Source organism: Acromyrmex echinatior, chromosome 2 (assembly GCF_024713525.1).
Source record: "Acromyrmex echinatior isolate Ae372 chromosome 2, ASM2471352v2, whole genome shotgun sequence".
In the NCBI taxonomy this organism is placed as follows: domain Eukaryota; kingdom Metazoa; phylum Arthropoda; class Insecta; order Hymenoptera; family Formicidae; genus Acromyrmex; species Acromyrmex echinatior.
In genome coordinates this window covers 21830983-21857599 of record NC_141853.1, presented here as the reverse complement: position 1 = coordinate 21857599, position 26617 = coordinate 21830983, and the positions used below count along the sequence as shown (strand labels likewise).

The following is a 26617-nucleotide window of genomic DNA, read 5'->3' as shown; positions in this document are numbered from 1 at the left end:
AAAAACTGTCGAAAATTTCAAAAAATTTCAAGAAATTTTTTGACATAATATTAAGAAATGGACGTGATAACAAATTCTTGTCAATAATTTCTTGACAACAATTTCTTAAAATCAATTTCCAATTTTTTGTTTTGGTCTTGAGTCGAGATAAAACCAAACAAGATTTCTTGAATTTTTTGATGAATCACTATATCGAAAAATATTAGAATTCAAATTATGTTCAATTAAAGTAACCGAATTATGGATTTATGCTGTATAATAAATTATGAATTTAGTTACTTTATCGATTTTTGTTTCAACATAGCAAGATTCTACATTTTTAAATCCAAAGGATTTAATTATTAGAACGTTTCTCGAATATTAAGAATTCCACATCGTCATTAAATAAAAAATATGTCAAAGAAGGCTTATAAAGTATCGTAATCTCATGTGACATCTTCGTCATAATAATATGCTAGGTAACATTACATACATAAATTTCTGTTTTATATGAGAATATATAATGACCTAGTTCAATGTTAAAATGGCTTTTAGTTATAAAAAACCTAAAACTTTATAATCATATTTTTTGCGATATTGAAGTAACCTTCATATTGCGTTATGTCCGGTGTAGTATCGCTAATAAATTGTCCGCCTGCTTCATAATTAGAGAAACAGTGGAACTCATTTCTATCGTACAAATTCTAAAAAACGAACAACTAAAAAATATCAATACTTATAACCTAAAATATCAATACTTAAACGTATGTTTAAATTTTCGGATTTATACAAATCTGTTGCGTTCAATAATTAAATGGTTGAGAAATCTACTATTTTCTACTATTTTAACCTATGTAAATTATATAATTATTACAGATTTAAATTGGACAGAAGCGGATTGACAAAAGTAATTGTATTAATTAATTAAAATTAAATTTCTAATAATATTTATCTATGGTAAATAGTATAATATGATAACTTCAAGATCAATGGTTTTTAATGTCTGCATAACCGGGACAAATAACTTACAACATCGTAACGCCGTTCCGCAGTGATAAATTTTAGCTTATCGTTAATTATTGTGCCAACGGCTATCATATCTGACTGTAAATGTATCTCGGGACATTGCTGTCTTCTAATAAAATCATGAAATGATTCTAACATTGGCTCCTCATAATCGTCCCACATAAGATTACACGCCACAATTCCGTTTGTCATCTTTAGAACACCACCTATAAATTTGAGGCAAGGCAAAAAAAATTATATTATAGTCCTTATATGTCCTTTTTTAACTGTATACACTAGACTACCAATTATTACCGATAATTTTATTTTCATTCCTTTTATATTTTTCATAAAGAACTGTTTGCATTGAAGTTATAATATCTGTATTAATAGTTTTTCGACCTTTTGCACGCACTCTGATAACAAGGCCCATCCTACCCTCGCTGACAAAGAAACTGCGTTTGTTGATGTATATCATTTGATTAGGATCAGTCAACTTTTCTATTCTTGTCTGTCCGTTACGCCTCTCTGCGAAAATAAGGCGACTCTCGTTCCTAATATCCGTAGGTGCTCTATACGTTGCATTCATAATGAGCTACAACAGTAATCAAGTTTATGAGAAACAGTAATAATATCATAGGAATCGTTTGTATGATAAAAGCATGATTGAAACTCATTAGAATGAGTTGAATAACTTAAATCAGTAGAATGGAATTACAAAATAATAGTAAGGTAACGGTGATTTGATGATATGATATTCGAAGATTATTGCTGTTTGCTATTTACCTCGTCAATTATGTAGCAGTGACATTATCATATCATAGTGTCGTGTATTATCTACAGGGACATGAAAATGTGAAAATATTGATAATACGTATGTGTCCGTAATAAGGCATATGTGGTTTTGTAGCGTACGTAGATCCGATGATAAAAGAATCACGGCAGCTGGTTGTAAGTACATCTTGAATATTCCGTGTTTTATAATTCCACGGTACATTTGTTCCATCATGAATGAATTCTAGTATCGACGTGTTACTTCCTAATCCTGTATGAATTATTCATATTTTAGAAATACTCCATTTAATGAAAAATTAAACGCCTTGTAATTTCTTAATTCTTTAATTCCTACGCCGCCAAGATTATATGGTGTTGTAGTTAGATAAGGGCATCTACCTATGTCGACTTTTACGTCGTGGAATAGGGGTTGCATTCCATTTTGTAGAACTATTATCACATAATGCATCAAATATGATGTGTTTGGTGAATTAAATAAACGTTGTATACACATACCTTCTGCGATTTCTGAGAGGGTTAGTGGGGTCAACTGCATGGTAATATAAGGTTAAAATTCACTGGTATAAGGATCACAGGTATTTGATGCATTCGTCATAATGCTAAATTAGAACTGGAATACAAGATTGTTAAATTTTTACTGAAAACTACACGTAATAAATTATAAATTGTTATAATATAAGTAAATTTAATATCCGAAAGAAAGGTTAATATTAGTGAGCTATTTGAAATAATCTAAAATTTGAGATATATTTGTTAATATGTTACAGCTATATGCTGTACGTCACTGCTCAAAAGTTTAATGCATTTTTTAATTTGGAAAGTAGATTTAATTAACTTTTTTATTAACATTGTAAATGTACTAAAATTTATATTTTCTCAATAATAAATTATTCTAATTATGTGAATAAATTTAAATATGAAATTAAATATTACTTTTTTAAATAAGGTAATTGGTTATGGATGATTTACCTAAAAATTACGAAACACCTTAAAATTTTGAGCGATAATTTATGATGAGTTTATTTGCAATAATCTGTTATAAATAATGTATCTACCAAAATATATTATGTGAATTGTATGCGGATTATTTTTGGATATAAATTACAAATGTCTTAATTCATTAATATTCAAGTACTGTTTGTTTAAATAGTAAAATGGTTGCTATTAATTGTAGTTGCCAAGAATACAATTTAAACGATTATTATTTTCGTAAGTTTCTGTGGATTAAGTATATTAAAAAAATATAACAAATGTCGCTCTGTAGTTAATGCGCTGTTAAATTGAATTTGTCATTTAATTTTCATAACTAAAAACCGTGATAATAATGTTATAAAAACGTTATCCATGAAACAAACGCAAGACATGTTTAGATTGAAGTACGATTTAAATATTATTAACTAAATAATAAAGATATATAAACAAATATAGTCACACAACGTTAGTTTGAAAAGCAAAAAATATGCTAATTTAAACGACTGAGAGACGAGCAAATAAGATGTGTAAAAAAGCAAAATAATTTCATAATTGGAAGTAATTGCAGTTATAATTATTAGTTTTTCATTAAATCATTTTTAACATCGTTAAATCATTCCTCCGTTAAGACATAGAGGATGTGATTTTCCAGTACATATAACTGGAAATAGTTTCGAATTATGGATCATATTAAGAACATATAATATTTAGTATTATAACGAGGAATTGTTTTACGATATTAAATAAGGTGATAAAATGGAAAACTGATAATTGTTGATGCTTTTTATTCAAATTATTACTTACTAAGTAAAATTATGTACATCACTGAATAAAATCATGGTAAAATGGTATGAACGTTTGAAATATTTAACGAGTATATTTTATCAACACAATAGATCCAGCTCGGCTCCTTTAGCCTTCAATTGATTAGTTAAATTGTATTCATTTATAGCTTCATTTAAGTGTAATTCGTAATATTCTTTTATCTTTTATATGTTTAACTACGAATTAATGGTAACTCTGTGAATCAAAATGTTTCCTGCATTATTATATTTTATTAAATCATCAAATGTTTTACTTATTTAAACATCTTGTTTGTTCGTCTCTTGGTCCTTTCAATTAGAATAATACAGACATTATGTCATGTATTAGGTGTTGGAATTAATTCGTAGCGTTTTACAAGTGATGGGAAGTACTTTCATTAATGTATTTTTTAATGCTCATGTGAAATAAATAACATTCTTTCATTAAAAAACGCTACGAATTAATTCCAACACCTAATATATTCTTGCATATCAAGTTTGTGTGTGTTGTTGTGTTCTACTTACCAATTACGTTGCAAAAGTATTATATGACCGTAGAATGTTTAATTTCTTAATTAAATCACCGTCATAGACACATCTTTTCTGTCATAACTATACAAACGGTATGACACACTTTGAGATGCTGCTTTTTCCCAAATATAACAAGAATACAACAATTTAATATACTTTAGAACCAAAGCGGTCATCTGAATCAATAACTGATAAATATAATTTTGTGAAATCGTTACTAGTTCTTGAAATTTATAAATAAATAGAAATTTAAAATGCATTATTTGTTTTTAATAAAAAGTTTATTTAAAGTCTTAATTTATAAAAATAGTTTGTTTATTCTAAAACAAATGCGATGTTATTAAAATGATTCCACATGATTATTTTATCTGACTTTTATTATTAATTCAATAGTATTATTTACATTGTTTATTTTTAACATGTAATGTCGTAATGATGGAACTAATGAATACACTTGAGCTATATATAAATCTTCACATTATGAAATTTTTATAACGGTAACGGTAACATCAGAGTTGCAAAAGTCAAATCAGTCTATTTCTAACGGATTAGAATAGTCATTATTGAAACAAAATAATTATTTATTTGTATCTAATTACTTTTATTTGTTACATTTTTTTGTAATGAAAACTTGTAGTAATTCTTCTATGCGTTATAAGTTACTTTTTACTTATTACTTTTTTTAGTAACGGCATAATGGAACAAGTCACTTTTTAAAATCATTTTCGTAACTTTAACGCAACCAGTAGAAAATACAATGAACATCAAATCAAATGGTTCGAAAAATCCATCAATACCGATTTGATCTCGACTTATGAACCAGGGTAGAGTTCTCTTTAATAATGTTACATTATAATCCTAACTCATATTTTCTCGGTAAGCGGTCCATTAAGAGTGAGTCAATTATGTTATCTATTCCAGAATTGTACTTAATACTACAAGAATTTTTGTCATGTTATATTGAAAAATTAGAATTAAAATTATGTCAATTAAAGTAACCGAATGATGAATTTAATTACTTTATCGATTTTCGTTTTAGGGGAACATAGCAATCTTTAAATCCAAAGAGATTAGTTGTTCAAGTATTTTTCAAATATTAGAACTGAAACTCCTCATTATATTACAAAAATTACGTCAAAAAAGGCTTATAAGATATTGTAATCTGATATGACATCTTCATCATAATAATGTGCTAACATTACATAAATTTCTGTTTACGTATGGGAATACATAATGATCGATATTAAAATGGCATTTAGTTATAATGTAAATGGTAATGGACGCATCCATTCCGTTACATTTAAGTAACCTTCACATACTGTCGTATCCGAAGTAGTACGAACAAATTGTCTTTCCATTTCATAATTAGAGAAACAATGAAACTCGCTTCTATCGTATAGATTCCGAAAACAGAACAACTGAATAATATCAATACTTCGATAGGTTTAAATTTTCGGATTTCGCAACTGTTATGTTCAATGATTAAATGATTGAGGAAGATTCTATTATTTTAATTTAATTTAATAAAAAAATTAAAATTTGTAAATTGACAAAAATAATTACGTTAATTAAAAAACTAAGTTTCCAATACTATTCATCTATAATAAAGGATATAGTGCATAACCAATATTAATAACTTATAACACCTAATGGCTGAGGCAATAGTTTATGTGTTTTTGATCCACAATAAGCAAGCGCGACATCCAACCCAACGCGCGGTTAGCTTATGCATACTTAATTCTTCGGTTAATATATAATGATAACTCTTCTTTTGTTGATTGTATGCCGTTAGTCCCACTATATATATATCACGTGTTCTTGTTTTTATTATATCTGTTACCAGACAGATGGCGTGAGCACCCTTCTCGTGCTCTAACTTCTCGTTCACTAACCTTACCTTTTGTTTCTTTATTATTGTTCGCACGCGCCGAAAACCAAACTCTGTATTTTGTTTTGTTATTCAGCAATAAAAATCCCAATAGGTTATGAGCCCAGGAGTGTGAACGGCTATAATAATAAATAGAAAAAAAGGAGAGTGATAGTGTGTGCAAGGAAGACAGAGGTCCAAGTAACATCGCTTGAATCTGCAAGGATGGAAATAAACTTGAAGTCTGTTACGCAACTGAACTCAAGCAGTTACGTTCGTTGGCGTTTTGAAATTCAGGCTCATCTCGAAGCAAACGATGTGTTTGATGTGGCTGATGGATCGAGAGAGCAACCAACAGATGCCACACTGGCTGATTGGAAAAAGAAGGACGCCTTGGCGAGGTCTTTGTTAAGTAAATCTCTCGATGATGCACATTTTAATTTGGTGGTCGCCTGTAAATCATCCGCTGATATGTGGAAGACTCTCGTGGGACATTATGATGAGGTTTCAAACACGACGAAGCTAGCTGCATTGGAAGCATACAACGACTATCACTGGAAAAACGATATGACTGTGACGTCGTATATTTCAGGGCTTATGCTCATTGAAAATAAGCTCAAGGCGCAAAAATTAAACATCGAAAAGGAAATGATTATTACAAAAATTGTTCGTGGTCTACCGCAAAAATTTGATAACTTCAAGCAAGTATGGCGGATTTGTCCTACGAAGGACATTACGGTGGAACAATTACAAGCAAAATTGTTAGATGTCGAACGTGACGTTAACGTGACGTCATCCGGAAATCATGGTGTAGCGTTATCTGGTCAGAAAGATCAGAAAGACCGAGAAGTTTTCAAAGATAAGAAGAAAGCAGGCTGGAAAAAGGACCGAAAGAAGCTACAATGTCACAACTGCAAAGGTTTTGGACATTTTGCTCGTGACTGCCCATCCGAGAAGAAAGACACGAGCTCAGAAGGACGTTCGTCTAGCAATCGTGCGGCAATGCCAGCAAAACAACAATTAGGAGATATTGATGAGTGGATCGGTGATTCAGGTGCGTACAGCCATATTACTCGTAATAGTGATTGGTTTGTAGAATCAAAGGCATTGAATCCTCCGGAAGAAGTGAAAATAGGGGATGGCAGGATTCTAATGGCGACGGCTATTGGCAAAATAAATGTAACAGTCCATAACGGTAAAGAGTGGGTACCGAGATGTCTCAAGGATGTAAGGTTAGTTCCTGATTTTGGATCATTCAATCTTTTCTCTATTGTAGCCACGACCGACCTTGGTTACGAAGCACTTTTTAGTAAGTCAGAGGTTGTTGTAAAGAATTCAAAAGGCGAGGTGATTGTCCGTGGTATTAAAAAAGGACACTCGACGTATCGAATACTGATCAAAGTCGAGAAACCAGCTAAGGTTTGCACGGCTCAGAAGGAGATCTCCGCATCATGGGAAACCTGGCACCGTCGACTTGGACATGCAGGAAAAAACAAGGTCAAAGCTCTATTGGAATCTAAAGGATATTGTGCAACTGGAAAAGAAGATTTCTTCTGCGAAGCCTGTATTTTTGGAAAAATGACCAAAGGACCATACAAGGAAATCGTTAATAAGGATTTCAAACCAGGTGCAAAAATTCACTGCGACCTTAGTGGAAAGGTTTCAATTGAATCGGCAGGTGGTTGCAAATATTTTGCTGTTTTTGTTGACGAGAGCTCAGGATACAAGAAAGTTGCCATGCTGAAAAAGAAGGAACTTGTCGAAGAATTCAAGAAAGTGATTCAGGAAGTCAAGGAAGAGACGGGTCATCCAATTGAGATTTTGCGGACTGATCAAGGCACTGAATTCATTGGTACATCATTTCAAGATCTTCTGAAAGAATATAAAATCAAGCATGAGATGAGTGTTGAGTATACACCACAGTCGAACGGTATGGCCGAACGTGCCATTCGATCTCTTACAGAAAAGGCTCGATCTCTACTTGCAGATGCAAACTTGCCAAAGTTTATGTGGGCCGAGTGTGTCTCGACTGCTTGTTATCTGTCCAATCTCGTCGCCACTCGTGATCTAAAGAAGACATCGTATGAACTCTGGCATGGGAAGGAGCCGTCCATTGAACATCTGCGTGCATTCGGTTGTGATGTTTTTGTGCACATCCCAAAACCGAAGCGAAATAAGTTCGACAAGAAAGCTCGAAAAGGTCAGCTGATAGGTTACGGACCGAGTACGAAGCTGTATCGAGTTTACTTTCAGGATCTTCAAGATGTTCGCATCGCACGTGATGTAAAATTCAATGAAGGAAAGCAAAATTCTTTCTATGTAGAAGATGAGATAAAATCATTATCCAATGACGAAACTTATGAAGTCAAAGAAAATGATTCTACTAAGATTGTAAATGAGATCGTTAAAGTATCTACTCATCCGAAGTCAACAAATGTACGCAAACCCAGTGGACCTTTAACCATGAAGCTCCGAAGTCGTAGCATCATCAGTGAGGATGTTCTTGACGAAGAGCAACAAGGAGGGCATGAAGTCCTGATGGCGTTAAACATGGAAGAACCCAAGACAGCAAGAGAGGCTCTTGAGGGTAAGGACTCCACCGGATGGCAAATGGCTATGCAAGATGAACTCGATTCCTTCGCGAAAAATGATGTGGTTGAGACATGTGTCTTACCATCGGGAAAGAATGTTATTGACACAGGCTGGGTATTGAAGATCAAACGATATCCAAATGGTGAAATCAACAAGCTAAAGGCTAGAATTGTTTGCCGTGGATACAGTCAAAAACGCGGGATTGATTTTACCGAGACATTCGCACCTGTAGTTCGTATGGATTTAATTAGAATTTTGTTAGCTATTGCAGCTCATGAGAAGCTGGTGATCAAGCAATGCGATGTCAAGTCGGCATTTCTCTACGGAGACATCGAGGAAGAAATTTATGTGCGACCTCCTGATGCAGTAGACATTGATGATGGAAAAGTTTGGAAATTAAAAAAATCGCTCTATGGTCTGAAGCAGTCACCTCGGAATTGGAACAAGAAATTTAATAAGCTTGTCACAACCTTCGGTTTGATTCGTTCTATAGCTGATCCTTGCATATATTATGGAAATGGTCAGAAGGGGCGTTTGTTGTTGGCAATATATGTAGACGACATCCTCGTTGCTGGACAACCAGAAAACGTTGTGACTGAATTGCTAGATTTCATGAAGGCTGCGTTCGAGATAAAGATCGAAGAGCCAACCTGTTTCCTAGGTTTGGAACTAAATGTTGACCGAAGATCAGGACGTATTCGCGTAAATCAACAGGGATATATTCGTAATATGCTCGCTCGTTTTGGAATGGAAAATTGTAACAAAGCCCATACTCCGGGAGAAGTTCAAATTAGGAAACATCAACTAACGGACGATGAAACATTTGGAGTTCCATTCCCTTATCGACAGGCTATTGGATGTTTACTATATGCAGCGACGCATACGAGACCAGATATCTCGTTTCAGGTTAATCATGCTGCTCGCGCTGTTGAAGCACCAACACCGTATAACGTGAAGGAAGTGAAAAGAATTTTTCCGTTACTTAAAAGGCACAATGTCAGTAGGAATTCAGTTTGGTGAAGGTAAAAACGAAGTTGTTGGATATTGTGATTCAGACTATGCAGGATGTCCGGACACTGCTAAAAGTACTTATGGACATGTGTTCGTATTAAACGGTGAACCAATATCCTGGGAATCACGGAAGAGCACGATTGTCGCTGACTCCACAACTGTTGCTGAACTGCAGGCTGCTTATGAAGCATCGAAACAAGCATATGGATTAAAGATCTCTTGGAAGAACTCATAACGTCTTCTGAGAAACCAATAATAATCTATTGCGACAATGAAGCGGCTGTTAAGCTGTCAAAATCCGAGGAAATAAAGAAGAAAACCAAGCACGTCAATGTTCGCTTTAATTTTCTACGACAGACTGTTGGAGACAACAATGTAGAAGTTAAACATATTGCGGGCACAGAGAACCCAGCGGACATGCTAACGAAGCCTCTACCCCATGCAAAGCTGCTCCATTGCTGTAATCTTCTTTTTATCGAGTGAGACTACGTCAAGAGGGGGTGTTGATTGTATGCCGTTAGTCCCACTATATATATATCACGTGTTCTTGTTTTTATTATATCTGTTACCAGACAGATGGCGTGAGCACCCTTCTCGTACTAACCTTACCTTTTGTTTCTTTATTATTGTTCGCACGCGCCGAAAACCAAGCTCTGTATTTTGTTTTGTTATTCAGCAATAAAAATCCCAATATCTTTCGATATTTTCACAGCCTCTCCTAACTCTCTAATCTTGACTCGACGATTGTCCAGTACAATTAAATGAACTTTTTCGATTATGATTGCTGTTGTTGGCCGTTTCAAACGCTGATCATCAGCCAAGCTGACTATGTTTAAATTCAGCTGCTCATCTTAGATATTTTTTGTTATCCAATTAGAAGTTACCATAGCTATGATTATCTTTGTCTTCAGAAATCAAAAGACGAAGATAGCCATGGTTGCTTCTGATTGTATAACGAAAAAATGCCCCTTTTCATGATGGCAAATGATACGGAATGATGGACAAAATCCCTGTAAACAGTATCCAATTTGACTTTAATTTGCACAGGCGTATTGCCTTTCAAACGCAAGAGCTTATTCACGGCACAATATTAGATTTTTTTCATTTTTATAAAAGCACTGACATCGATTAGCACAAATGATGTCAAACAATAACTGAGCGTCCACAATAGTTACAATTTTTACAAGTATCTTTCAAAGCACGTACGATTGTAGTATCAGAATGGTTTTGACGGATAATGCCTGAGGTTCAAAACTTTTCAAACGATCGTCAAACGTATTATTACATTATAGCAAATACAAAAATATAAATGTGTTTACTGAACATTATTGATTGCATACATACTTCTGTGACTTCTGAGAGTGTAGGTATTGTCATTTCCTGTGTATGTAAACGAAATGTCGAAGTATAGGCATTTTGTGTTTCCGTAATGCTAAAGTGGAATTTAAACGTAAGATTGTTAATTCATTTTTCGTGATATGTGTTTCGTATATATATTATATAATATATATATATATATACGCATTAAAAATTGAGAGTATCTCTACATTTCACTTTTCGAAATTTAGTATAAAATATTTGATCAATTTTATTAACATTATATATATATATTAAATTAATATTTATACCGTCACAGAGGCACTTTGTTTACATCTATACGAATATAAGAAACAGTATAAAGCACTTTAGCGCTGTTTCCTTACAAATATAACAAGAAAACAGCAGAAAAAAAAAATAAAAATTCAAAACGGTCATGGGAGTCAGTAATAATTTAAACATATTTCTAATAAGTTCTTCAACGGTTTTGAAATTCACAAATCAACAGAAATTTAATATAATATTTATAAAATACGTATTATCTTTAATAATTTATCTTTTTTATAAAAAGTGATTTGGAGAACTCATAGTTATAAAAAATTTTATCTGCTCGTGTTCGTAATCTAACGTTTTATTAGAAACTTAGGAAATTTAAAGTATTTTATTATCAGTCTGAGATCTCGTTGTTTATTTTATTTGTTTGCCGTATTTGTTTAAAATATATAGATCTTTTCATAATATAAAAATCTAATAATATAACAAATCGTATCGTTACAGAAACTGAATTAGCTAATACGAAGAGAATAATAAATGATTCCTTTAAATATTGTTTTACTGTATTGTAATATCATAAATAATTAAGAATACAGATTTTGTAAATTAATAATTAGATAATTTGATAATTAGTAACAACACAATTAATAAAATAAAGATGGCTATATACATATATATAGTAAAAAACATGTACATATTTTTTGTTTAATAAAAAGAAACAAGTTTTCATTGAAGTAAAAAGAATTATCAAAATTATAGTTAAATGTTTTAATTAAATATAGCAGTTTTCACATTAGGATTTAACGTTGATTTAATTATTTTCTCAAAAGTAGCTTTTCAATGACAAATAAGCTTCAAGAATTATCGAAATTTTATTATATTGATATTAAATGCAATATACGGTTATCTGTTAAGCTTAATATATTCTAGTACATATTAAAAAGTTGTTTATTTTAAAAAAGAAATTGGTTCGAAGTCGACAATTTAAAATAAGCTTTGTATGTTCGTAATATAACGCTACATAATTGAGAACATTCGTGTTATATACTATATGTTTAATTATTAATCTGCCTTTTATTATTAATCCAATATTATTACCTATTTTGTTTATTTTTAATATGTACACGAAGATAACGATTTTATTGAAGGATTTAAAAATTTAACTAGATACAGATTTGAGAACAAATTTGTTAGAAAATTAACAAAATAATTTTGTAGGACGATCAAGCTGATTGCTAGAACTTTTTGCTGCGTTATTCGTTACTTATGATTTTCCACATAAAAATTTTGGAAATCCAATAAAATAAGATGTTCTGTATTCAGCAAAAGTCTTTCTGTGTAATACCATACAGTTGGAATCAGTTATTGCATTTGAACTGTATATAAATCTTCACCTTAGAAAAGAAATTTTTTATTTGATTATTAATTTAGTCGTCATATATTTAATTGAAGTATGTATATATTTAAACTTATTCTTTGTGACTTAAGTACATACATTTTTTATTTAAAAAAAATAAAAACAATCTAAAAGAATTTATTCGAATGAATAATTTTTTTTCAGTGCAACATACTTGTATTATTGAAAAAAATAAATTTTACACAGTGCAGATAGCGAGCAAATGGAGGTCCTTTTTTGGAGCAGGTAGATGTAGGCAAGTACGTCATTTGTCAGTTGTAATTTTAAAACTTGTCGCGATAAAGCATCTAAGTCTAATTGTAAGAATTTGACATTGTTTGTTCGTGTAAACTACGTGTCTGAGAATAACTATTTCATATATAGAGATTGCAAAGCTTTCATATCAAACAAATGTTGTCACTACTTGACAGCTAAGACGTTACGTTACACTAAGAAATAGTAAAGAAATATATCAATTTTGAAGTTTTTGATCTTTCTCGGTATAGATTCCACTTTCTAGACACGTATTAATGCTTACGTATTAATACTGCAATTCTGAAAAAGGATTTTTGAGAATCGGTGAAAAAGAAAAAAGTATTTCTTATACAAAAATTATACGTGCTTACGCTGTAGAACAGGAGGCTTTAGAATCCTCTAAACGATCCTGTACATGGAAATCGTAGGTGGAGTCATGGAGTCTTAAGTCGTAGGAAACCAGTCACAATCAAATATAAGAAGAATACTCTGTTAGAATTGGTCAGTTTCCTACGATTTAAGACTCCACGACTGTCTACAACTTCTGTGTAGAGGATCCGTTAAACATGATTTTAAAAGAGAATTCTTTTACGCGACCGTTTAGGAATTGTTTTATTTCTACACTTTCTTAATTTTCTTCATGAAAACCGAAAATTATTAATAATACTAAATGACACTATACACAAGGAAAAATATACAAAAAATTATATGCTCGTGCATATGTATAATATTCTGAAAACATTAAAATATTAATGATATATACATATGATGAAATTTATTCAGATTATGAAAGTTAGATTTATTACAAGATTATCCATATATTACACATAGTTAGTTACATGTACTGTGAATACATTACGTCTTATATAGATTTTTATCTATTTCTTGTATAAGAAATAAAAAATAAAATGATATTATAATGAAAGAATATAGATAATAAAATGTGATACATGGAATTTTTCTTTGATTTTCATACTTGTTCCCTTTGACTATAACATTTTTCATGTAATTATGTTCATCTATTTCAGAATTCTATTTATATCAAAATAAATATAATATATATAATACATATAATACATATAATATATATAATATACATAATAGTGTTTCATCCAGATAAGAATCTTGAATTTGAAAATCTTGAATTTCTTGACATTTCTTCATTTTTTAAGCAGGGTCTTTGTGACTTAGACTACGTCGCATCGTAAGAGATAATAAGAGAAAACATAAATACATATTAAATGTCGAGTCGTAGTTTACTATGTTTATATTCATGTTTTAAAATTGTGCCTATAATCTATTATGCACAAATCTAATAATAAAGAACAAATATTTTTCAAATTATCATTTTTAATATCATGAGGTTACTGCCAAATGTAACTATTTCAAATTATTAAATTTCTGAGATTATTAGATATAATAATAATAATAATAATAATAATTATACATAATAATAATATATAATAATAATAACTATTATTATTATTATATATATATTACTATATATTTTAATCTCTTTCCTGATAATCCATTTAATTGATACTATTAGTAGAAGTTACGCAAATGTTTATACTTTTGCAGTAATCTCGCAATATTAATTTTATATATATTCCTTTATACATAAATATAAAGGTTAATATCTAGTACAAAAATCGACGAGTATAATATAATTTGGTTAGGGATTTCATTCTATTTTTCATTAATCGATTTACAATCTGGTCATACGCTGTTTTGCTATTTAATGAAAATGTATAAATATACATTTCTATATTATATAATATAGAAATCTATATTATTTAATGGTATTTATAATCTGCTATAAATACCAATAAATACAATTGAAAAACTTGAAATCTAATTTATTCAAAACTATTTAAATCAGAAATAAAATTAAAAAACATTAAAGTAATAAAGTATTAAAAATAAAAACTGTCGAAAATTTCAAGGAATTTCAAGAAATTTTTTGACATAATATCAAGAAATGGACATGATAACAAATTCTTGTCAATAACTTATTGACAACAATTTCTTAAAATCAATTTCCAATTTTTTGTTTTGGTCTTGAGTCGAGATAAAACCAAACAAGATTTCTTGAATTTTTTGATGAATCACTATATCGAAAAATATTAGAATTCAAATTATGTTCAATTAAAGTAACCGAATTATGAATTTATGCTGTATAATAAATTATGAATTTAATTACTTTATCGATTTTTGTTTCAACATAGCAAGGTTCTACATTTTTAAATCCAAAGGATTTAATTATTAGAACGTTTCTCGAATATTAAGAATTCTACATCGTCATTAAATAAAAAATATGTCAAAGAAGGATTATAAAGTATCGTAATCTCATGTGACATCTTCGTCATAATAATATGCTAGGTAACATTACATAAATTTCTGTTTTATATGAGAATACATAATGACCTAGTTCAATGTTAAATTGGCTTTTAGTTATAAAAAATCTAGATCTTTATAATCATATTTTTTGCGATATTGAAGTAACCTTCATATTCCGTTATGTCCGGTGTAGTATCGCTAATAAATTGTCCGCCTGCTTCATAATTAGAGAAACATTGGAACTCACTTCTATATTTGTACAGATCCTAAAAAACGAATAACTATAGAATATCTTATTCGACACTTCGATATGTTTAAATTTTTGGATTTAGACAAATCTGTTGCGTTCAATGATTATAAATGATTGAGAAAGATTCCACTATTTTAACTCAACTTAGTAATCACAGATTTAAATTTGACGGAAGCGGATTGACAAAAATAATTGTATTAATTAATAAATAAACAATTAAATTTCTAATGATATTTATCTGTGGAAAATATAATATCATAACTTCAAGATCAATTGTGTTTACTGCCCGCATAACTAGGACAAATAACTTACAACATCGTAACGCTGTTCCTGAGGTATTAGTTGTGGCTTATCACTCGTAATTGTACCAACGGCTATCATATCTGACTCTAGATGTATCTCGGGACATTGCTGTCTTCCAATAATATCATCAAATAATTCTAACGGCTCCTCATAATCGTCCCACATAAGATTACAGGCCACACTTCCGTTTGTCATTTTTAAAACACCACCTAAAGCTTTGAGGCCAGACATAAAAAATTATGTGATTGTCTTTATATATCCTTTTTTAATTATATGCATCAGACTACTAATTACCAACAAATTTATCGTCATTCCCATATTTTTCGTAAAGAACCGTTTGCATTGAAGTTATGATATCTGTGTTAATAGTTTTTCGACCTTTTGCACGCACTCTGATAACATGGCCCCCCCTACCCTCGCTGACAAAGAAAATGCCTTTGTTGGTGTATTTCATTTGGTTAGGATCAGTTAACTTTTCTATTCTTGTCTGTCCGTTACCCCTCTCTGCGAAAATAAGGCGACTCTCGTTCCTAATATCCATAGGTGCTCTATACGTTGCATTCATAATGAGCTACAACAATAATCAGGTTTACGAGAAACAGTAATAATATCATAGGAATCGTGTGTATGATAAAAGCATGATTGAAACTTAATAGATTAAGTTGAATAGAATTAAATCAGTAGAATAGAATTAAATCAGTTGAATAGAATTACAAATGATAAAATAACGATGATTTGATTCGTGATATGATTCGTAAATTATCGCAATTTGATATCTATCATTACATTGTTATTTATGTAGCAGTGATATATTTTCATAACTTTTTATTGTCATAATAGTATTATTCACACAATAGTATTTTCACATATAAAAATGTGAAAATATTGATAACACGTACATGTCCATAATATGGCATGCTTGGTTTTGTAGCATAAGAAGTTCCGATAACAAAGGCATCACGGCAACTGGTTGTGAATATTTCTCGAAAATCCCGTGTTCTTTGATTCCACGGTACATTTGGTTCGAGAAGAAAGAGTTCTACTATCGATGTGTAGCCACCTAATCCTGTATGAATTATTTATTTTTTAAAGATATTCCATTTAATAAAAAATTACACGCTTTGTTGTGATTTCTTACCTACTCCGGCAAGATTATATGGTGCAGTACTTAGATTAGGACAGCTAGCTATGTCGACGTTCACTCGTTGGAACAAGGGTTGCATTCCATTTTGCAGAACTATTATCATGTAACACACGCATCGATTATGACATGTTTGGTGAATTAAATAATAAATTATACAAACCTTCTGCGATTTCTAAGAGGGTCGGTATTTCCAAAGGATATACACGATAAGGAAGAACATCAGTTGTGTAAGCATCCCCATTTGGCACCGCTGCCATAATGCTAAATTAAATCTGGAACACAAGGCTATTAAATAATTAATTAATTTTTTTTACTGAAAGCTACGCGTAATAATTTACAAATTATTATATTGTAATAGTAAATTTAATATTAAATCTGAGGAATGTTGATGTTGTAAAGTTACATGCACTACTGAAAAAGATTATAGTGAAATGATCGAATTTGGAATATTTAAAGAGCATGTTTTATTAAATATCGGCATGATAGATCCAGCCTCACTTCTTAGGCCTTATTTATCTGGTTGAATTGTATTCATTTTGAACCTTATTTAAAATTATAACTCATAATATTCTTTTTTTTTAATATATTTATATATTTCATGAGTTAATGATAATTCTGTGAGCTGACATGCATTATTGTATTATATTTACTATCTTATAAAATTGTTAAATGTTTTACTTATTTAAACAATTTTGCTCGTCTCGTAGTTGTTTAAATTAGAATAATGAAGATATTATATCATATGTGCTTGCATGTCAAGTATTTGTGTCATATACTTACTAATTATGTCGTAAAATATAGCTTGATTGCTTTAATTTCTTAGTTACATCAACGTCACAGACACGTCTTTGTCTTCGTACTTATATAAACGGTACTTTGTTACTGATCCTTCGAATGTAACAAGAAAACAATGGTTTAAGAAACTGTAGAATAATAGCGGTCATAAGCGTTAGTAGTAATAAATAAATATAATTTCGTGTATATTTGAAAATCGTTTTGAAATTCACAATCCAATAGAAATTAAAATATATAGTTTATTTTAAAAAAGAAATTGATTTGAAGTCGACAATTTAAAATAAGCTTTTTGTGTTCGTAATATAACACTACATAATTGAAACATTCGTGTAATATACTACATATTTAATTATTAATCTGTATTTTATTATTATCCAGATTACGCTTACTTGTTTTTTTTAATTGTACAATGAAGTGCATGATTTAATGAATAAATTTAAATTAGCTAGTAATAAATGATTCCTTTAAATATTGTTTTACTGTATTGTAATATCATAAATAATTAAGAATACAGATTTTGTAAATTAATAATTAGATAATTAGATAATTAATAACAACACAATTAATAAAATAAAGATGGCTATATACATATATAATGTAAAAAAATATGTACATATTTTTTGTTTAATGAAAAGAAACAAGTTTTCATTGAAGTAAAAAGAATTGTCAAAATTATAGTTAAATGTTTTAATTACATATGGCAGTTTTCACATTAGGATTTAACGTTGATTTAATTATTTTCTCAAAAGCAGCTTTGCAATGACAAATAAGCTTCAAGAATTATCGAAATTTTATTATATTAATATTAAATGCAATATATGGTTATTAGTTATCTTTTATGCATAATATATTCTAGTAATACATATTAAAAAGTTCCGAGCATTTAATATACGTGTGGTTCATGTTTACTCCTTCTTGAAAGATCGTTACAAAATGATATTACAATCGTAAAGCAGTTCATTTTATGATAACGTCGACTCTTTGAAGGAATATCGCTATGATATTAAATCATCCAAGCATAAAATTTAGCATTTGATTGATAGAGCTACGTGCTAATAAAATTCGTATCGTATCTTTTTATTATGAAAATGTATGCCTAAATAATTATTTGATTGAGCAGACGTCGTGAACGACGCTATGGAATTCTTTAACAATCTTATTCCAACAAGTAGTCGAAATTTTTATTATTATTGTGCGTTGATGAATATTTGGATCAACATATAATCGTAAATCTTCATTTTTTCTCATCGTACTTGCCTGTGTTTTTTGTTCAGCTAAATTTCCTTTCTCGAAGAAATACGTTTTAGGAAACTGCTGTCTCATCATACGTGATATGTCGAAAAAATCTATGATGATTTTGGAGAGACATCAGATGAGGAGATACGTTTTTCTTTACAATGAATATGATGGATGTGATAATGGAGGTAAATTCGCTGTAACGAACGTAAGTCGTGCATGTGGAATTGCGTTTCATCTAGTGGCTGATGAATAGCAATGCGAGGTAAAGGAATGTTTATTGTATATATTGAGAGAGGAAGTCTTCTCCCTTGTGCGTTCGTTTTTTTATTATCAAATAAGAGAATGAAGTCGAGCCAAAGCTCTTTCTTGTTATTTCTTTCTTCTTTAACTTCTTCCCTTTTCTTTGATCTTGTACGTGTATGTTTCAGGATTTCCGCACAATAATATATCTTTGCCTGAGTTTGATCGGGAATAGCATTAATCGACGCTATTACCTCTCTTGCGCATCTGTTTCTCGTAATTTTACAAATTGGTACTTCAATCTGCTCTTCTCACAGAGTAAAGAGATTTCACGTCTTCTCTCTTATTTAGCATTGGTCAGGATTAACAAACTTCGTCATTTCTCTTACATATGTACAGACGTATGTGAGAAAAGAATCGATGGTTCCTATATATTAAAACAATTAAAATTGTCTAACGTCTTTGAAATCGTCTAGTTTCTTTTATATATTCAACTAGAATTATACAAATTACGAGAAATTTATATCATAAACATCGTTTATAATTTCTGCAATGTTCTATTCAGAGAAAAATATACGATATGTAACTTTAGAGATTTGTTCTTGTAAACTATGCGGAAACATACCGTACGTATTCGCGTTAAGTCCAGCATAAATAATTCGCTAAAAGTAATTCCCATAAGTCGGGTGTTCATATTTTTAAAATTTCAGGCCATTCCTGTGCCATCATTCACGCTATTCTGCGCCGAATTTTAAACGAACACGATGTCATAAAATGAGTACTCGTGAGAAACAGGACTGCTCAATGCGTTTAAAAAAAAAAAAGAAAGAAAGAAAGACTCGGATGGTTTTTGCATTATTATAGTTCGTCTGCGCGCGACGCATTGCACGTCATGAGCGCCCCGTGCCGCGAGTTATGAAATATCGCGAAACGTCAAGGTAGCCAGGGGAGGATGAGAAGGGGTGCGCGAAATAGTAGGTCAGCGGCGGCTGTAACTACCACTACATGGAGGAGTTCATGTATGCGGCAGTAAAAGGGAGAGAAAATCCACCTCGAAATTTTGGCCGACCGAGTACGGACTTTACGGTCGACGTGTCGCGAAGAGAGATGTTCCCTTTTTTTTTGTCGGTCTTATTTTATGAATTATTATCTCGTCGCGGCGCGCTGAACAAGGCGCACTTTCGCGACTGTGTGGTCTTTTCCGCGCGCCTCGACCTCCATCGATGGACCGGAAATTGAAGGAATCTGGAGGTGTCGGAATGGAAATTAAAACTCGTGCACGGACACGACGGCAAAGTACCTTCGGTTCTAGAGTTTTAATCGATCGTATCTCACTCTTCTTCCTTTTTTTCTCTACCTTCGAACTTGCTTTCAATAAATAGCATCCCCGAACATTATCGTTTGCAATGATGAAGACGATAATGTCTCTTGTGTGAACAGTACATATAGCTTTAATTATTTAAACATTTTAAACAACTTTGTTCGAAGCAGTGCATTAATAAAATGTTTAAAAAACTGTCGTGCGAATAGTAATATATATATTAGGTGTTGGAATTAATTCGTAGCGTTTTTAATGAAAGAATGTTATTTATTTCACATGAGCATTAAAAAATACATTAATGAAAGTACTTCCCATCACTTGTAAAACGCTACGAATTAATTCCAACACCTAATATATATATATAGAGCTTTAATCATTTAAAAGATTGTCACAAATTCCTCAATGTAGAATTCTATAACTTTTCCCTAATTTTCTGATAAAATTTCATGATTTTCTCTGACTTTCAATAACATTTTGAAATTTTTTATATTTTCGTGATTTAAAAATCGTTAAATACTTTGTTGAAAGATCAATTTAGTATAGCAGTATAAATTATTATTAATATTATTGACACTATTTACATTTTTAATTGTTAAGTTGGTAGTATTTCAAAATTGCGTAATTGTGATATGTATATTAAATTTCTTTAAAACCTAAGAATTTTCCAGAAAATTTTATAAAATTCTCTAATTTGTTTTTGATTGCTGTGATCATTTTTAATTTCCTTAACAATTTCCTGACTGCTTCGAACAAAATGTTTGTAGAATTTAAAGAAATATTTTTTAAATTTGTATTTATTTATTTAAAAATAAATAAAGATTACGATAATTTTCTGGGGAAATTTTTTTTTATTGCATCAAATGCTTAGAATCTTCGAGAAATTGAGAATAAGATTATAAAATTAATGCAACATAATATGAATCTGAACAAAGAGAAGCTTATTTCAAAATTGACAAAATATATTTATGGATGTGTGTATATATTAATAATATTAATAATTTTTATTAAATAGTAATGAAGTCGCATTTCATTAATTCTGAAAAGCTTCTTGTAAAATTTATAATAAATCTAGAGAAATAGGAAAAAATGGAACAAAATATAAGTCAATTTTTGTTTCAAAGGTTATTTAGTGAAGCAAATTTCCATGAAATCCTCTTAATTTCAGCATCCTATATATCTTGCTGCGGTCATTTTCGCTCGACCGACGGGATGAGATGCTGTGTTTACTCTACTTTAATACCACCAGCGGCAAAGTCAACGTAGTGACCGATCAGAGGGATTTAAAGGAAAGGTGCTCCTCATTCGGCTATACATCGAGGATATCTCCCGTCCAATTAATCCTTTCAATTAATTCTTCTTGGACACAGTTTCTAGATGGAGTTTCTTAGAAACCCTGTGCGCGCGCAATTTCTAAATGTACTTGATAAACCGCGAGATAAACAGAAAAGATTTTGTTGCTGTCACAAAATTGATAGAAAGTGGATGGTATTGAAATCTGCAGTATTCTTCTTCAGTGGAATCGTCACATAGAATCATTATCCGTCACAACTTTCTATGTTTCAGCACTCGATATCTTGGTAACTAAGTCTGAAATTAAAATCAATAAATCTCAGTAAGTCAACTAAAAGTTGGTAAGCCTCGAATAAGAGAAGATTCCGTTAGTTTGCTCCATTTTAAATTGAACGACGAATTGAGATTCCATTTTGCGTTTTCGTGCTTTTGAGTTTCGCCTCGATTCTAGAGAGGAATCATGTATGCGTTCCATATCGGTCGGAATCTTTCGGTCGTGATATCTTATCCATGGTCAGTCAGTTCAAATTTAAGCGCCTCGATACATAAGCGCGGAATGTTATTTCGTAAGATAGAGCTTAGGTTACGAGGCAGAAAAGATGAGAAATCTCGGGGATATACGACGACGCGTTAACGAGGCACGTTATTTCGATATCTGCGAGGAAAGGAAGACGGCCGAGATGGGGGGGGGGGGGGACTTTACTTTATTTCATGGACGGGGAGCAATATTTTATGTCTGGTCGGTAACTGGCACCTGACTCTTACGCTTTTCCTCCTCATCGTGCTCGGATCAGCAGGGCGAATGGTTGGAACGGGAGACGTTAAGAAGGTGGAGCGCAAAGATAAGAAGCGGGGGCGAGGGAGAGAGAAAGAGAGATGGATAAAGAGATCCCGGAAATATCGAAGGGAAGGATATACGGTGAGAATTAACTCGAGGTTACACGGAGCTGCTCTCTTCCGTGTTCGCTGTCTTGTCCTCTAAGGACGCAGCATGAAATTGTGCGTAGGAAGGCCAGTGCGAGGAAGTCTTCGATTGTTTTTCGATATCTCGTTCTCTAACCCGAATATCGGATTACCAATTGTCTACGGTTGAACTGGAAAAATAATGTATGGTCAGTAATATATCCATGTTTCGTGGATACATTATCGTCCCTCTTGCCTCTTTAAATTTCCATCTAGCTTTATTGCACCGAGATGATAATGCAGAGTAATTGATATTTGGAAGGACATATTTATTATAATAAATTTTATCAGATATTTACTGATAAAAAAATGTTTCTATAACTGAATTCTGTTACATTTTTATTATTTCTTTATCGCTTATTTATATTGGGATTCACGTTATTGATATAATTATGCGTTGTCACTTTGCATGAAATCTTATGTAACATTGTTAATACATGTTACAAAAGAATAACAGTTGAATTGTCGTTATATCATATCTCTACGTTACGATTCTTTCTTATTTCCACTCTCAGGTTTGCGTATATAAGATAAAATATAGTCGATAGGGGAGGATGAATATTTTCAACGTTCGCACTTTTGCACGCTCTGCAGACTTGAGCTCTTACCCTAATCCAAGTAGTGCGTTGATCTCGTAAACGGTACTGTATAGTCGTACCAAATTTGCATTTTGGGACGCAAGTCTCTTGCCCCGTTCTCTCCTTCCTTCCGCCAGCCAGCTCGATGAAATAAACCGCTCGATAGTCACCTTGCGTACCGATCCCACTCACGAATTCGTGGCACGACTTGCGCGCGATAGGGGATGAGAATCGTGCAATTTGCCGCGGAACAGACACAAAGCGATGCGCATTAATTAAAACAGACAGATTTATTTTGCAACGAACAAATACATATATAATTTCTGCGTTTTAGATTTCGCTACCTGCGCAAATACAAATTTACGTAGAATACTATTGATAGACACTATCGATTAAATTTTAATTGAAAATAGATCTCATCAATTGGAGTCTTGTACTTGTTCTTAGTTGAAATTCAATGATCCGCGATATATCTTTGGAATTAATTCTAGGTTCTTAACATATCATCCTTTAAACATTTCTCAAAATTATTTTGCTAGAAAGACTCATATATGTAATTTCTATTTAGTAATCTTTTAAGTAACGATGATTTTTGATGGATACAAATGGATACTTTTTTGATGAATATAAAAAAATATATATATTTTTTAAAAGTAATCTATAAATGTAATTTTTTGTAAATTTCAAAGAAGAATTTTTAATAAGAAATAATACAGTTATAATATATGTGTACAATTGCCTGTTAATACTTTTGGCAGGAAGATAATGGTGCATATATGAGTAATTTGATAAAGTAATTTTCTTCATACAGTTTTTATCAAATAAACAAAAACTTTAAACAGAAAAACTGTTTAAGAAAGCTTTAAACAGTTACTTCTTCTCTGTCTTTCTTTCTCTCTTCCTTTAAGAAGTAAAGAAATAAAATTCTCGAATTCACATTACGATCTTACGAATTATTTTAATATATGCGTTTCGTGGTAAGATAGGATTTAAGTCATTATGCTAAATCCTTAAATGCAAGAGTCATTAGTAAGATCATATCTTATGCAGTTACTCTTAACGATGTATTTTGTGAATACGAATATCCTTAATGACCAAAAATATAACTATATTACGAATAATATAATATATTTTATAAGAATTAGACTTCTCTATATTAGAATTAAATAGTAATACAAACTGTGCATATGTTAATTATTACAAGCCAAGGAATATGTCAAAGGAATACATAAAAAATAATTTTATCCATGTGGAAGATAATTTAATTGTATTAAAAGTGCGAAAATTTGCAAAGTATGGATTATTTGAAAAAATACTGTAATGGTTGCACAAAAATTTATTCAAAAATAATACAAAAATAATACTCTACAAAAATTCATTGCAAATGTAATAGAAAAAAGATAATAATCTCATTAATTTAGGATTTGCATATATTTTATGGAATTTTTACTCATTGTACATACTAATACGAAGAATTAAGAAAGAATTGCCGAATGCGTAGCATTTAAGCTACTTTTTATTATACTTTCCATTTGATACTGATTTCTACGGAAATGGATAATATTTCGGACATTCATTATTACATATGTTTACTTTTCATCATTAACAAATTAATTTGTTACAAGTCTTTTTGTAAGCCAAAGTAGATGCCTAAATCTATACTTCTAAATCGTATCTCTTTTGAAAATATTGAATTTATGAATGAAATCAATTAAAAATATAAGATTAATAAAAGAAATTGATTAGTATATAATTTATATAATATTTAACAAATATCTAATTTTAATGCTGCTAACATTTATAAAATAATCTATTAAATTTTTGTCTATATTATTTATTTCTCATTTATTTTATATTTTTATTACTGAATGTTGCTTATATTAAGTATATAATAATATAAAATATTGAGATTTATAGAATGCGACCAGTACGCATTCTGCAATTGTCCTTAATTAGTAAGAAATAATAATATTATACTAATTTTGTTGATTATGTTAATTTAAATAGATCATGACACAATAAAAGTTGATAGAATAAAAATTGTAGGATAAAAGGAAAGGATCATTACGTGTCTTAATAATAAATTTACGAAATTTAAAAAATATTATGTTCTATATATTATTTTATATTTATTATACGAAATTATTTTTTTATTCTAAGCAAAAAATAAAATGGTAAACATCAAGATTGTGATAATATATATGTATTTATTTGTTGACAAAATTACAATAAAATATCAATAAATCAAGGTTGTTACATACGCAGCAAAATGCATTAAATTTGGATGTTTAATTTGAATCCTCATAGATATGGCCACCTGTTGCACGAAAATATATCTGTATTGTATACGCAAACTACTACTATTTCCACGTACTCTCTTATCTTAGATCGAATAATCTTCATTTGTGACATACTTAATTTTCTAGATACGATTTAACAAAACAACTTTGTCAGTTATTAATTCAATGTAATAGACTTTTTTTTTAGATCTTAGTAATGTTTACTACATTTTCAGTGTCTTAATAGCTTATTATTATTTCCGATATGTATAGAAGTAATCTTTATGTGTTAACATTCTTTTTTTATTTCACATAATATACATAAAATGTTCAATTAAAAAATTACATATTACTATTAAGATGACGGTATTATTACAGGAAAAATGATATTCTAATATCAATATGAATTCTTTATGTTTGAAACGTTAAAATAATAATTAAATTAGTTATTTAATAAGAACTTACTTGCCACATAATAAATCTGTCTTTATGATTTTGATATTAAACAATCATGTATATAATAATCGTATTTTCTTAAAGAAAGTGACAGAGTATAATAAAGGGAGAGAGAAAATATAATAATGGTATTAACATATTCTAACATTAAATTGTGATTCTTAAAAATTCATGATTTTTAATAAAAAAAGTAACTCTTTTTAATTTTTCAATTTAAATTTTTAATTTATATTAAAGTATTTTATTCAATTCTACGATGGTAATTTCATGTCTCTATGCTAATAATGTCAAAATGCGTTAAAAGAATTCATCTCTAGTTTACTTCCGCATTAATATACATATAATGTTACTGACGTGATGTAGTGTTTAAATACACGGAAGAATGTGAGACAAATTTAATATAATTTAAACAAGAAAAATAAGTCTCTCTCTCTCTCTCTCTCTCTCTCTCTATATATATATATATATATATATATATATATGTGTGTGTGTGTGTGTGTGTGTGTGTGTGTGTGTGTGTGTGTGTGTGTGTGTGTGTGTGTGTGTGTGTGTGCGCGCGCGTGTGTGTGTGTGTGTGTGTGTGTATGTATATGTATGTATATAAAATATATGTTTATACTTAT

The 26617-nt window shown here is 30.5% G+C and overlaps 2 protein-coding genes across 2 annotated transcripts in view; one reads left to right on the top strand and one right to left on the bottom strand.

Annotated features, from left to right (window-relative positions):
- Window positions 1-26617, top strand: part of LOC105153874 (corin serine peptidase) — a 136098-nt gene that overhangs the window by 55099 nt on the left and 54382 nt on the right. The window lies entirely within an intron of this gene.
- Window positions 15131-17965, bottom strand: LOC105153877 (beta-keto L-gulonate decarboxylase). Its single transcript, XM_087402969.1, has 7 exons — window positions 17614-17965; window positions 16994-17118; window positions 16828-16926; window positions 16589-16755; window positions 15984-16260; window positions 15699-15904; window positions 15131-15402 (listed from the first exon to the last, which is right to left on the bottom strand). The coding sequence occupies exons 2-7, from the start codon at window positions 17088-17090 to the stop codon at window positions 15262-15264; spliced, it is 987 nt and encodes a 328-aa protein (XP_087259095.1). The 5' UTR covers window positions 17091-17118; window positions 17614-17965; the 3' UTR covers window positions 15131-15261.